This window comes from Dunckerocampus dactyliophorus, chromosome 15, assembly GCF_027744805.1.
Source record: "Dunckerocampus dactyliophorus isolate RoL2022-P2 chromosome 15, RoL_Ddac_1.1, whole genome shotgun sequence".
Lineage (NCBI taxonomy): Eukaryota > Metazoa > Chordata > Actinopteri > Syngnathiformes > Syngnathidae > Dunckerocampus > Dunckerocampus dactyliophorus.
In genome coordinates this window covers 6,920,144-6,933,772 of record NC_072833.1, presented here as the reverse complement: position 1 = coordinate 6,933,772, position 13,629 = coordinate 6,920,144, and the positions used below count along the sequence as shown (strand labels likewise).

The 13,629-nt window shown below is 41.9% G+C and overlaps 1 protein-coding gene across 3 annotated transcripts; it reads right to left on the bottom strand.

Annotated features, from left to right (window-relative positions):
• Positions 1–4,158: 4,158 nt before the first annotated feature.
• pfkfb3 (6-phosphofructo-2-kinase/fructose-2,6-biphosphatase 3) lies at positions 4,159–11,530 on the bottom strand. Of its 3 annotated transcripts, none has more exons than XM_054753549.1 (15): positions 11,240–11,527; positions 9,128–9,256; positions 8,942–9,038; positions 8,797–8,863; positions 8,657–8,731; positions 8,524–8,580; positions 8,313–8,437; positions 8,028–8,235; positions 7,806–7,952; positions 7,616–7,720; positions 7,221–7,350; positions 7,013–7,140; positions 6,750–6,938; positions 6,560–6,582; positions 4,159–5,304 (listed from the first exon to the last, which is right to left on the bottom strand). In XM_054753549.1, the coding sequence occupies exons 1-15, from the start codon at positions 11,316–11,318 to the stop codon at positions 5,298–5,300; spliced, it is 1,566 nt and encodes a 521-aa protein (XP_054609524.1). In that variant the 5' UTR covers positions 11,319–11,527; the 3' UTR covers positions 4,159–5,297. The 3 variants fall into 3 exon arrangements, with proteins under 3 accessions (XP_054609524.1, XP_054609523.1, XP_054609525.1); XM_054753550.1 differs by lacking the exon at positions 4,159–5,304 and adding an exon at positions 5,315–6,175 and having other exon boundaries at positions 11,240–11,530; XM_054753548.1 differs by lacking the exon at positions 6,560–6,582 and having other exon boundaries at positions 11,240–11,529.
• Between the last annotated feature and the right edge of the window lie 2,099 nt (positions 11,531–13,629).

Below are 13,629 nucleotides of genomic sequence, written 5' to 3'. Positions count from 1 at the left end.
AAATCGGACAAAAAGTGAAGCACTATAACACTTGGAGTGTGCCGTTTTTTAGATGGTTCCCAAAATTCTATCTACAATTGTCCCTCTTCGGCCTTCACTGAGTTCCTTAGACTTTCCCACTGTTTTGAGTATGTTTCCATTCAGTGAATGCTGTCAAATGCATTATTTTTGCTGCCAAAGAGAAACTACTAGCTGCAGTCAATCATGATCACTAACAAAGTTGATAGAGTTCAAAACCATTGTGGAATCGTAGGGCTTAGGTTTACCTATATTTAAGTGACTGTATGTATATACGGGAGCCTGGAAGTATAATTTTTAATTTGTGTAAATGAAATCCAAAGGAAATTCAACTTTGTACACCCAAAAATTGTTGAACGTGTGTGATGTATTGTCACATCCAGCAAAAAGATCGGTTCAAATAAATCGGGAAGAGTCCAAACTTGATGCCCGTGATGAGTGTAAGGTTGACACATGACAAAATATTCTGTTTTAGCTCATCAACACCAGTTTATGGTCGGTTGTAGTCATTTAATAATACTGAATATGAAATTATTGTCTGTGGTCCGCAGAAACAAGTAGAAAGTGCTATCAGTCGCCGTGAAACTGTCTCGCTAAAACCTAATCATCAGGTGAGAAATCTTGGGTTAACAATGGACTCAGACTTCAACTTGAACATCCGCATTAAATCAATGACGTCAGCAGGTTTTCACCACCTGAAAAACATTGGCAAAATCAAGGGAGTGGTGTCGAAGCCAGATTTAGGGAGGCTAATCATTGCCTTTGTCTCCAGCAAGCTAGACTACTAGCTAACGGCCTTCTCGCCAGGCTCTCCAAACAAGTTGTAAAAAAGCTGCAATACATCCACAATGCTGCTGTTCGAGTCCTGACTAGAACAAGGAGATGCGACCATATTAGTCCAGTGCTCAGGTCTCTGCACTGGCTTCCTGTCGCTCGGAGAATAGATTTGAACACAGCTCTGCTTGTGTACAAGTTTTTTTCATTACTGGCCCGCGGCACATCCAAAAAATATACCTTAATAAGAGAAACAACAAAAATGGGAAAACTGGGTTACAGAAAAAGTTTCTAATGTTCAGTCATAATTAGGAGACGAGAATTTACCAGAGGCAAGTTGGAATAGTTGGAAAATAAAAATTAAAAAAACAGCAAAAATTAAAAAATAGCTATAATTTTATGGGAATAGAGTAAAAATATTGTGGAAATAAAGTCTTCATATTACGAGAAGAACATTTCCAAAAAAGTTTAAATAGTTCAGAATTTTTTTTTTTTTTTAAGCTATATTTTATGCTGCCAAAATCTGGAACAGTCTTCCAGAAAATGTGCGATAATCCTCAACTTTGGCAAATCCAGACTGAAACACGTCTGTTCAGCCGTGCGTATGACAACTGATTTTATTTGCACTTTATTATGAAGTGGCTTTTAACCTTCTTTTCTCTAAAGTACTGTGAATTACTTTGTGTACAAATTGTGCTCTATAAATAAACTTGCCTTGCCTTGTCTATTGCTGTGGTTGAATGTGCTCAGTGTGACTGCAATAGTTTTTGTATAAATTCCTACTCTTGAGAACGGCATCGGTTGAGTGAAAGTGGCCACATTTTCACACTTGCCCCTTTCCTGTCACACAGGGGCGGAAAATTGTGTGGCAACCGTGTCATGTACTAGGTGTTGTAATGCAAGCGTCATCAGCGTGTTTACCACACGGGTACTTTTCTTTCTAGTCCTACGTGACCTTCCACATGCCCATCTCAAGGGTCCGTTGCTGCTCTGTTCCTGCATTGTCCTCTTCATCCTCCCTGCCCTGATGTTGGCGTGTCCACGGCAGCGAACTATCCTATTAGTCCATTAACTTTGTGAGGCTTTAGGAAGAGTCAGGGCAGCGATATAACAGGAAGTAAGCTGTTGCTGTCTAATAATGTTGAGAACTTTAATGCACTTGGCCACCTTTCTCATTGTTTTTCAGTCCCGACACTGATCCGCTGCAAGGTCATTGGACAATCAAGTAACTCGGACGACAGTTTTAGCACCATGTCACGCCACGCCGTGTTATTAGAAAACACACAACAATAAAAATGACTCGTGTGTAGTGTGACTCATAGGAAAAACCTTTGTGCCAACTGTGCACAAGAATCCTGTAAAAGGGGCTTTTATTTTGCAAAGCCAGTGTAATCGGGGCTATCTTATTAATTCTGCTCCATTCTATTTCATGAATGGCTTATCCTTCCCATTCACATGGACGTGTCTCCATCCATGGCTTGCAGCACAAAGGCAGAGCCATTTCACCACTCTGCTCCAATAGTACTGTGGAACTCCTTTATTTTTATTTTTTTTGCAATTAAACTATCATTTAAAATGGGAACAAAATATCTTTCAGTTGAGGGAATTTTTTTTAATATAAATGTATTTTAATTGTAATTTTTTTTTGTTCAATTAATGGTTTTAGTCAATGGAATTTAAATGCATTAAAACAATAAAAATTAAGTTATAAAAGAATGATTACTTTTTTGATTTACAAATGAATTCAAAATTAGGATGCTCATGTTTTGTATTTTAAAAGAAGTCATTAAATGCCATTTTTTAAAATGAACATTTTTAATGAGAATGAAACTGGTTCAGATTTTTTGGGGGATGGTTAAGATTAGATAAAAGACTTTTCAGGGTAATATTTTTAGATTTTTTTATTATTTTTATTATTTATTTAAGCGGTTGAGCTTGAACATTTGAATTTGATAAGGGAAATTTTGCAGAAAAAATTTTGCACCATTGTCACCTGCAGCACCGGAGAGGTTTTTTTTAAATTTTTTTATGAAAGTTAAAATATGGGAAGTTACGGGAAACAAAGGCAAAGAATGGGAGTTTCCTGAGGAAAACGGGAGAGTTGACAGGTATGAAATGAAGTGTAGCCTTGAACCAGTAAACTTCCACACACGAGCGTCAGTCCACTGTGTCCATATAACGTCATAAAATGTCATCACGTGTGCATACCAGCTCGTGTGTGTCTGTATTTTATATAGGTCAACAAGTTTGTGCGTGTGTTTATAAGATTACTTTCAGCTCAAAAGAGACACCCGGGTCACATGCTCGGCTAATGAGGAAGAGCTAATGAGATACAAGAGGACAAGCAGCTGAGTCATGATAAAGGACACAAGGCTTGACGCTGAGGTAATGTAATAGTCTGCATGGAATTTGGAAAATTGTCATAATTTGATTGGCAAGAGTCTGCAGGCTAGCTGGGCTCGTCTTCCCGAGTCCACTTTCAACCCTCAAAGAGATTGAGAACACAGCAAGTCCAACACCTTCGTCAGCACAGCATTAAGGCCGCTATTTGTGGAGTGGCTGGCTTAGCGCTGCATGGTAACACCGGGCCCGTGTTACCATTCAAATACCTGACACAGCAGCTCCACTGTGCATTCACACCAGCAACAAGCAACACGTGGAACTGCCAACAACACACACATTTGCCAGGATGATAAACGGATAGATAATAATACATCAGAAAATAAGTTGCAAAAGTGAATTTAAAATGTACTTAAACAGTAAAAAAATACAAGTGACATTTTAGACATGCATTTATATTGACAGTGATTGCAGAAGAAAACACAAAAGGCAAAAGGCAAGTTGTATTTATAACCAATTCACATTAACATGAACCCAAGGTGTTTACTGGTGTTTACAGGTCTGCTGTTTATATCATATATTTAACTACATCTCATGTTGCAAGTATGAAGGTTTTCATTGCAATACATGTTATATTTTTGACAGATTGGCCATTATACCAGTTCAGAACCATGTGGATCCTGAAATTGTTACAAATACTCTATAATGGGATAGTAGCAATATAGTACGACTGTGCAACCGCTCAATATTATTAGTTTACCGACCAATTCTACCATAGAACATGAATCAATCAACACGACCAAGCCAATAATCAACAACTGTATTTGAGAACACCGCCAGTCTGGTGTAATCTTACAGCAACATCCTGAATTGCACTCGGCATCTTATCAGCAAACTCAGCTTGTAGTGGGTGACTCATCAATGGCGAGAACGGGTGCGATAGTGGATTTACGAGAGCCAGAACACGATGTGACCACTTCACATCGGTTAAAGGATGTAAAATAGACAACATGGGAAACACTGTATTTTTCCATAGTCTGTTTATTGGTCCAGCAGATGCAAAATCAACACAACAGACTGTCCTTTCCTGCATAGCAGTCAGGTTCAAATAGTCACCTCCCACTCTCAAATACTACACAAAAATAAATAAAGCAATAAATCAGTTTACAAAAAGAAACACTTTTCAAGTATGTCAGACTAATATGCCAACAAAAGAAGTGGAAAGCTTTCTGCTTTTCCGTCCCAACACATCGGTACAAAAACAGCAACGTACACACACATTTTCATACAAGACTCCCAGGAAAGTCAGCTTGCATCCATCTCCACTTTCATTGTACGTACACTCATATTTACAGACATATTATTACCAGCACGCTTCACTGTGAGAAAAATAGAGGTTCTTACATTTGTGCGTAGCGGACAACGACAGCAAAGAATTAAAAAAAAATAACAGTGACGGAGGAACCCTGTTCAATTCAGCATGTTTAGTAGCAATCAAGTTCAGTCTTAGCTATTTGAATGATATGTGAGGTTATTAGGTGGTAAAATAATAATCAGAGAAAGCAATAGGCTTGCAAAACAAGCACTACAGGCACTCTACGGCAAAAATGAGCTTGCGACGAAGCACATTAAAGACACTGTGACGCATAAAAACTCAAAATGTATTCCGAATGTGCAAAATCATTTAGTGGCATGTCAATTCAACAATTTGGCTCTGCCTTGACACACAATAACAAAAGTGTAACAAATACAATCCAATGACAACACAGTAATAGACTAGCAAGGATGAATAGATAATTAAATGAATCACAGTTTGCTTACAAATTGATCAGTAAAAATATCTTGAAGGCATGGAAGTGATGATTTTTGCGTTGAAATGACATCTTTGGATAGATCAGACCATATCTGACAAGACCATGAAAAGAACCCCTGTTATTTTCTTTTCTTTTGTTTTTTAAAAAAAGATTGAACATACAATAATGTGAAAAATAGGATCCTTTTGATTTGAAAGGCTTTTTTTTAGTGAAAGTTGTTCAAGCTTTCACTATGTCTCGTCATTGTTTGGAGTGACATTGGTGAGTGAGTGTTACACTTTCGGGACTCCGGAGCCGAGCGATTTCATTGGCAGGGCTGCGGGACGTCATGGCGGCCACACGAGTGTCTCCTCAGGTCCTGCAAACGCACAAGAGTACACCACTAACGTTAACACTCAAGCTACACCGCGTATACTTGTATACTGCAATGGTTTTAGCAAACAATACCACACGACTCTCCTTTTATTAGTCATCTCTTGCGGTGTCATGCCTTTGCTACAAGTTACATCACCGCTTTTGTGCTGGTATTTTTAGAATGTGTGGCGTGCACGGCGGCCGCCAACAATGAGTGAGCCTACTTCCTCTTAATCCTCAGGTAATTGTTAAAGAAGCAGGCTCACACATACACACACACACACACACACACACACACGTATCCACTGCAGTACCAAAAGTAGCATGATACTTCCTTTCCGTGTCTTCAAAGGTCAAGGAAACAATGAGCGTAATCACACCTAGATTCCACGTAGACTGTTACGCCCTAAGCGCTGATGTTTGCGTCATTGTTCTGCTTCTTTGTCGAGCTTCAATGCTGCTTTTTGTGTACTGGTGGATACAAGCACAGCACTAACACAGAACTAGTAAACACTTCTCAGCCGTCACCTCAGCAACGTAACACTATTTCCTAGTCTAGAGTTGAGCCACGAGGTGTAGCAGACACTAGCAGGGGTGTCCAAAATCCACGTATACGCCCCTGCGCGATATGGACAAACTTGTATTCCATAAATGAGGTTGGATGAATTTGGTGGCGAACTTGAACCTCATGAATGAGTTGCAATACAAGCAATCATCTTTCATTTTCCCTTCCTGTAGGTGACCTAATACCTTTGCCCATATTTGTACATAATCTAATGTGGCTGCTGGGAGAGCAATGAAGCGACAGCTTTGGTTGCGTTTACCTTTGAAAGACTAACAGCGAAACCACTTCCAAATTGCGGAGGATGCTTCGTCTTTTAAGCAGCCAAAATACCCCCCCCCCCCCCCCCCCCCCCCCCCCCACACACACACACACACACACAGTCAAGTACAGTTAGGGTGAATCAGCACACATTAACCGTAAGACGCACATGGCAAGTACGAGGAAGCATGATGTGAAAAGCGTGCTTCCCCCTCCCTGTTATGTTAGTAACAAGAGCTGGCAGCCCCTGGTGTCAGTTCCCATCAGTTCTTTTTTAAGACCAACACACGTACACAGACTAGTTTATGAGAACATATCCTGCTACAAAATGCCATTGAAACCTTGTAAATAGATTTTGATGAAGTTCTTCAGGTAAATATACTTGATGAAAATAAAGTGTAAGAAAATAGACACAGAAGTGAGAACTTGTACTTACAGGCAAACTTTACCCAGCCAGTGCTGCATGGTGAAGTGCAAGTGAAGGCAGCAGAGGAAAAGAAGAAGCAGGGTGATATAAGTAAGTGAGCACACATGCACTCTAATAAGAAGGTGAGCATTATTCATGAATGCCGGGCTTGCTAGAATGATCACCTGATTGATTTTTCTTTTGTTTGTGATGAACGTACCTGGCCGGCAAGTGATAGAGGGAGGTGTGTCGGGCTGCAAAGGGCCAATGACGCCACCGAGTGAGGGAGCTCCTGGATGGGAGCTTCATCCAGGTCGTCTATGCGAGGTTTCTTAATGTTTGACTCGGGGCTTGTCAGGGGAGTCACACTGTTCCTCCTGATCAAAGTGCCGGGACCCCTCTTCACCTCCTGTACGAGTAATATGAATCATAAGCTGCAAGGTGCATGCTAGGCTACTGATGAATAATCAAGTATTACGGTACCTCTGGTCTCTCTCTGTGAGTGTTCACCGCCTCCACATTCAGAGAGATGGATTCCACTTTGCACCCATAGGCCACTGGGGTGAGCTTCAGCACTGTATGCAGGGGACACTTCAGGTAGGGCATTTCATCTGCAACACATTAAAAAAAAGACATGATTATCACGACACGATACTATTGCCGAGTTAAAACTGTGGCTTTTTCTACTCACCTGCACTTTTATCCAGGAAGTAGGCAAGGAGGCAGCGCATGACAGCTTGGTGGGAGATGACCAGAACGTTCTCCTGACGCTCCAGCTCCATGATGACCGGCTCCACCCTCTGGACCAGGTCCTGGTAGGACTGAACCCAACATAGTGGGGGAAAAAATGATATATAAATGAATCCCCAATTAATGTAAATAATATTTAGTTTGATGTGCTTGATTAGTTTGGATTAAGCAAGTGTGTATTAAAAGTGGGTGGTGGGTGTATGGTTAGTATTTCTTTCCTGCCTGGTTTAATTAAATATGACTACAATTGTTTGCTTAGGATTGTTGGTGTAGTTTATTTTTATAAGTCACTGTGATGGGATGATACCCAGCAGATGTCATTGACTGGAAGCGTACCTCTCCAGCAGGGTAGCGGTAGTAGTATTTATCCTCATCCCTCAGGGTGAACTCCTCAGGGAATTTCTCTTTAACCTCATCGTACGTCATCTCCTCACACACTCCCTACAAGGAGCAACGTTAAGACGTTAAAATGGGAGACTATTTACTGAGGAAAAGTCAAGCAATGCGGTCTGAGAGCAACACCCACTGCGTCTATTTCATTGAGGGCCTTCCACTGCTCGTACGGGACCCCCAGGTGCTCGGCGGTCTGGATGCTGCGACACAACTGACTGGTCCAGATCTTAAGATTCTTCAGCTGCTGCTCCTCCACAAACCCAGCCAAGGCTGCAGAAAACTACAACATGAAAGCAAACGACGATCATAACCTGGCTTCGACTGACGAGTCCTATAATCTCGGGGACCGCCCCACCTGTCTGCCCCTTGGCGAGAGGCCGGCGTCGCCCCCCAGACGTCCCTCCAGGTTGTCTGTGCTCTCTCCGTGTCGACACAGGTAGATGGTGCGTGGCTGGACGTGGATGTTCATCAGGTAGTAGACGATCTTGCTCTGGATGTGGTCTTGGATGCGGTTGACCAGGAAGCGGCGGCCCACGTCGATCACCTTGATGAAGGATAGATCCCTGCATGGACACCCAATAGAAGAGTGTGAACAAAATGAAAGTAAGCTTGATTGTGGGCTGGGAAGATTGATGCTTACCTGTCATGCTGATCAGGGTCTAGAGGTTGGTAGCTAGCTTTGTAACATTCAATTCTCCTTTGGAAGTCCAACATTGCATCAGTCTTGTTGCAGTCTTTGTAATCTGGACAGGACACCTTCACTTCCTGTACCGCAGTCAGACATTTATTTTCTAGGGTCAAATTCAGGGCCTTTTTTGCATCTTTCATCTACACTAAATTGCATTCCTCACCATTATATTGGACGCAATGACGTTAGGATCATCACAGACGGACTCGATGAAAAAGATCTGGACGGAAAAGAAAATGTAGTTGCTCCAATGCACACCTTCATCGATCTGGTCACCATAGTAACAACACACGTACCTTAAAGCCATTCTCACGGCCAAACTGGAGGATCGTCTCCCTCCTGTCCCTCGTTGTGTTTGTTGCATCAAAGACCTGTATGGAGACGTAACTGTTTGTTTCACAGTCATGCTAGGATTTCTACAAGCTGGAAAACCTACCGCAACTTGGCCTCCCTCATCCTGCAAGTAGGCCTTGACGTCCCTCAGGGCTGCTAGGGCACATTGTCTGCAGGGTAAAGACAGTTTTATGAGTTTTCAGATTTGCACAAGGCACTGGATCTCAGGTGTGTGTTTATGCGCTCACTGCCTGATCTTTACAGCGCATTCATTTTCAGGCTTGAAGAAATCATAGGAGCTGTAGTTCTTGACCGCCTCCCTGCGGTACTCCCCCACGTTGAAAACTGCAGGCGGCAAACATGCACATGAGGAGCTGTCGCAACTGTTTCACTGGTGAGTAACAGAATGAGCTGGGCTAAGGCCCTGCTTCTACCTTTGGTGGGCATGCCGATCCAGTTGAGGTAGCGTGTGAGTTTCCTGGACATGTACGTCTTGCCTCGAGCTGGCAGGCCGACCATCACGATGACGGTGGGGGGGTTGGCAAAGTGGGGAGCCCCAGCCCCTGTCGAGACAACAGTCAGACTTTAGGAATGCAATGGACAGGTATTAAACTGTGTGTGTGTGTGGGTGTGTGGTTCTCAGTGCATGTTTGCCCTACCTTCATCTTTTATTCTCACACGAGTCATGAGCTGTTTACACTTGCCCTGCTCCCTTTCCCATGAGCCATGTGATCTTTTCCATTCATGATACACACATCTAAGAATCCCTTTCAGGCTGATGTAATTACTCAGCAATTTTATGTCACATGCAGCCAACTGAAGCGCCATCCATTCGTTGCCGCACTGCACTACAGATCAGCACCTGTGCCAACTCGCTAATCTTATTTCCATAACACAAGAACCACATGAACGGAAAAAGAGATTAAGAGTTAATTGACAGTCAGACACCACCAGCAGCTCTGTCTCACCTTTTGCAGACACTGCCCATAATTCTTTAGCTAACGTATCTGCAGTTATACTATAGCAGTCAGTGTTTCCCACAGGACTGTAATCTATTTGTGGTGGTGGGCTGGCCATGACGCATGTGCATGTAATTTTTATGGATGCTGTAGAAGACAGATGTGAAGAAAAAACATGTTTTCAAATACAAATATTGCTTCTTTTTGTGTGTTTTTATGTCACAAGCATCTCGTTGTGAATGCTTTTAGATGTGGTGGGGCAGCACCGCAGCACCCGGCTGCTCCTTGAGAAGAGCGACACATGCTCTCATGTAAGTCTCCAAAAGTGTCCAATCACCAGATTCACCAAGTTGGCAACACTGATCTCTCCTGCTACAGCTTGACTGGCCTTCAGTTTTAATGTTATATTTGTCCACCACATGGTGCTAGCTTTTCCCATTGAAAGCATACAGAAAAATTTCTTACAATTTACCATTTTCTGGAAGGGAGCTTTCCTTGTAAAATGCTAGGTGTGTCTCCTGATGTTTGGAATGGTTTAATGTATTGGGGGTGGCATGGCTCGGGTGGTAGAGTGGTCGTCTCCCAACCTGAAGGTTGCGGATTCGATCATCCGTCCTCCCGTGGTCGTGTCTAAATGTCCTTGGGCAAGATACTAAACCCCCAGTTGTTCCTGATGCTGCATCATCAGTAGGTAAATGTGCTTGCAGTGTCAAAGTGCTTTAAGTGCCTTGGAGCTGGAAAAGCGCTATACATGTGAAAGGAAAATCTGTGTGCTTGCTTTGTATCTGTCGTTATTTGATAAAATAAACTGGGTTAAAAACCCCCAAAGTACAATTAACATTTCATATTTATATTTCAGGCAGAAGTAGTTGTAAAAAACTGACTTGTTTAAAGTGTGTTGTGTCTGTGTGATTATTATGATGATTTAACAGCATTTTTGGAAGTTGGCATTTCTGTGTGAGTTTATTTTAAATCCGACGCGAGGACAACAGCAATACAAATGTAGCCGCTAATCACAGACCCATCTCAGGGCCTAATACAGTCGTAACAACAAGCCGATACTCATTGAAATTTATTTTATGGGTGTGTTTTTTTCAATTAAAAATCATTGGAGTTATGGACTGAATGTATTTAAAAAGGACCTCTTCAGGTTTAATTCAAGTGTCGCACCATCCACACGCGTTGCTTTCCGGCCAATAGAACGTTGGATTTTTGCAGCATCACAGGCAGGTTGCGGCGCAATGTAGTTACCATGGTGACGGGTGCCGGTGCCAAGTCACGCCTTATGTAGGACAAGTGCATACACTACACTCGAGCTATTATTTGCTCAAATAGCTTACTATGGTCATAAAAATTGTCACAAAACGATCAAATAGCCTAGTTAAGTCAATGATAAAGAGTATTAACATGCAGGTGGAGTCGTCAGTAATGCTAACGGTGTCCATTAGCACTATAGAGGTCATTAACGGGTAGCATAGCAATTAAATGGTAGCTGCAATCGCTAACACTGACATGTAAGATTGTCCATTAAATTCTGATATGATGTCAAATGGTCGGTGTGGTTGCAGCATTAAAAAAGCATTTTACCTCTCCGGGGCGCCGGCTTGTCATCCTTGGTAGGAACCCAGATCTTTTGGATCCTGTTCTGGGTCAGCTCTCTGGGCATTCCTTGAGGACTGAAAAGCCGCACAGTATAAGTGGGAAGCACCTCGATAAAGAATTGAAAATCTACCCCCAAAAAAGCCGGTGGTTGCTGAGCAAAGAGCCGGGTCAGTTGCAACTAATCGAGGCCGTTGGATGTCTGCTATGAAGCGTTGGGTCTGGATCAAATGCCGCTCTGCGCCGCACGTCGGCTTTTTAACCCCGCCCGACTGTAGGACAACGTGACTGGATGACGAAACACGAATACGAGCGTACACACGAAACGTCATGGGGAAGCCACGGCGACGCATTGTGGTCACTTTAGATATTACAGGATGATTTGTGTGGCGAAATCTTTTATTTGTAATATAACGTCTTAATTTTGTTTTGTGCCTCTGAGTGGCTGACTCTTTAGGCCCAATATCATGGTTGCAACTGAGTCTTATTAGTTCATTATTATATGAATTATTATTTCAAACCACATTGTGATGCAATACATTCTATTTGTGGCTGTTGCCTGAGTGAAACGTGCTGATTATCACCTCTCTCCTCCTCCTGGTTCTACCACCGAGTCATCAGGAGTAATTACTCATTCATACCAGTCTGTGTAAGCCTCATAAATACCTCATATACAATACAAAACAACATACAGTCAGAAGACAGCTTGGGGGCTGTACAAAAAAAGTACAGTTATTGCAATTTGGAGTGCTATGAATGAATCTTTAAACAACTAACACCTGTAAATTCCTGGTTTATGCCGTTCCTCCCTACACTTTACTTATTTACATCACTCTAACCTAGTCACTGCATTTGTTTGCTGGTAAACTAGGCTAAAAACTTGAATTTAAAAAAGCCATTAAAAAAAAGAAAAGTAAGCCAGAACTCTCCACGAAAAGAATTCAGACGTGTCAGAGTCTCAAGTGAAAACGCAGAAATTCAGATTGTGAAACCGAGACTTGTTGGTTTTGTCTGGCTTGTTTGTCCTGATAGGAAAACTCTTTTCAAACTTTTACAGGTTCAACACCTACAGGAAGAGGCACTGATACTCCATGTATTGTTAATCCTTAAATTAACCAATGACAATTAACAATAATTATCAGAACAAAAAACATGATTTACTCTACAGTTGTCATACAAAATGCACTCAGAATACTTGCTAGTGAGGTGGGTATGTCGAAAATTTTCCCAGGGCCGTATAGAAAAAAATTGAAGGACGTTGGGGCCACTTTGACACAAAGATGCTAAAAAGAAACAATCCAATGTAGGTCAATATCTGCTAAGCTATCCGAACATAGCATCCACATTTTAGCTTTGTGTTATAGGTGATTAAGCATATTTGTGCAACATCTAATATGGTTAATTAAATAACTTAATTTTATTTTTACAATATGCCGACGGACAATTAAAAAAAAGGCCCCTGAGCCGCACTTCAGACACCCCCGCCTTAAGTGTCAGTGTAAACATGCATAGCTGTCATCATTTGGGCTTTTCTGTAAAAAAAAAAAAAAAAAGTTTGATATGAAAGTCTAGTCCTGTATTTTATTTGCATGCATTTTGCTTCACATGTATTTACTTTAACACAGTATCGGCAAGTGCTTTTACCTACTCAATAAGCATATATCAATTCAAATCATTTTTAATTTGAGTTTTAAAAGGTGCGAGGCTCATATTATGGAGAAATGGGATGGCACATCTAGGTCAACCTGTGCAGCCATATAAACATACCGTGACCCTTTAAGCCACGAATCACGACCTCGTCTCACTAGATGGTATGTGGGTCAGAGTTTAATAGGTTACCCTTCCAACAGCTAGTCAAATTACTTACTGCGATGGGTTGTGCACGCTCACAACATGTTACCAACATAGGGCCACAGATCCGATTTGGCATTTCCAAACATACCTATGAATATTTTTCTTTTTACTTTGTACACTTAAAAATGTTTGTCCTTGCAAACCACAGCATAAACGTACTCAAATAAAGAATACTGCTAATATTCCTAATTAGGCATGTCGTAGGCCCTTTTCTATTTATTAATAAAGCTGCTCCGGAGGGATACCTGCTGCTGACGTCCACTCACCCAAAAACCTCCGAGGCCCACTGGAACGCTTACATAAGTTCTGAATGAGGCTGAGGCTCCTTCCCATAATGCGCCGAGGTGCAGTTCTCAGCCCCCTGGAGACGTGTTAACACTACTGTGGGATAGGTTAAATGAGACAAAACTCAGTGAGAGGAAAGTAGGTTTCTTGAAAAGAGTGAGCTCCCCAAGCAAGGCAGCATGCTTGGTTTAGTTTTCTCGCGACACTTAGTTGCTAAAATGAATTTAACACCCGCAAAG

Bases quoted from the DNA above. Each gene is read 5' to 3' on its own strand.
- pfkfb3 (XM_054753550.1), bottom strand. From the start codon at position 11,318: ATGCCCAGAGAGCTGACCCAGAACAGGATCCAAAAGATCTGGGTTCCT. The intron at 8,864-8,941 runs GTGAGCGCATAA...TTTACCCTGCAG, and splicing joins TGCGCTGTAAAGATCAGGCA to ACAATGTGCCCTAGCAGCCC. The intron at 8,581-8,656 runs GTACGTGTGTTG...TTTTCCGTCCAG, and splicing joins GCCGTGAGAATGGCTTTAAG to ATCTTTTTCATCGAGTCCGT.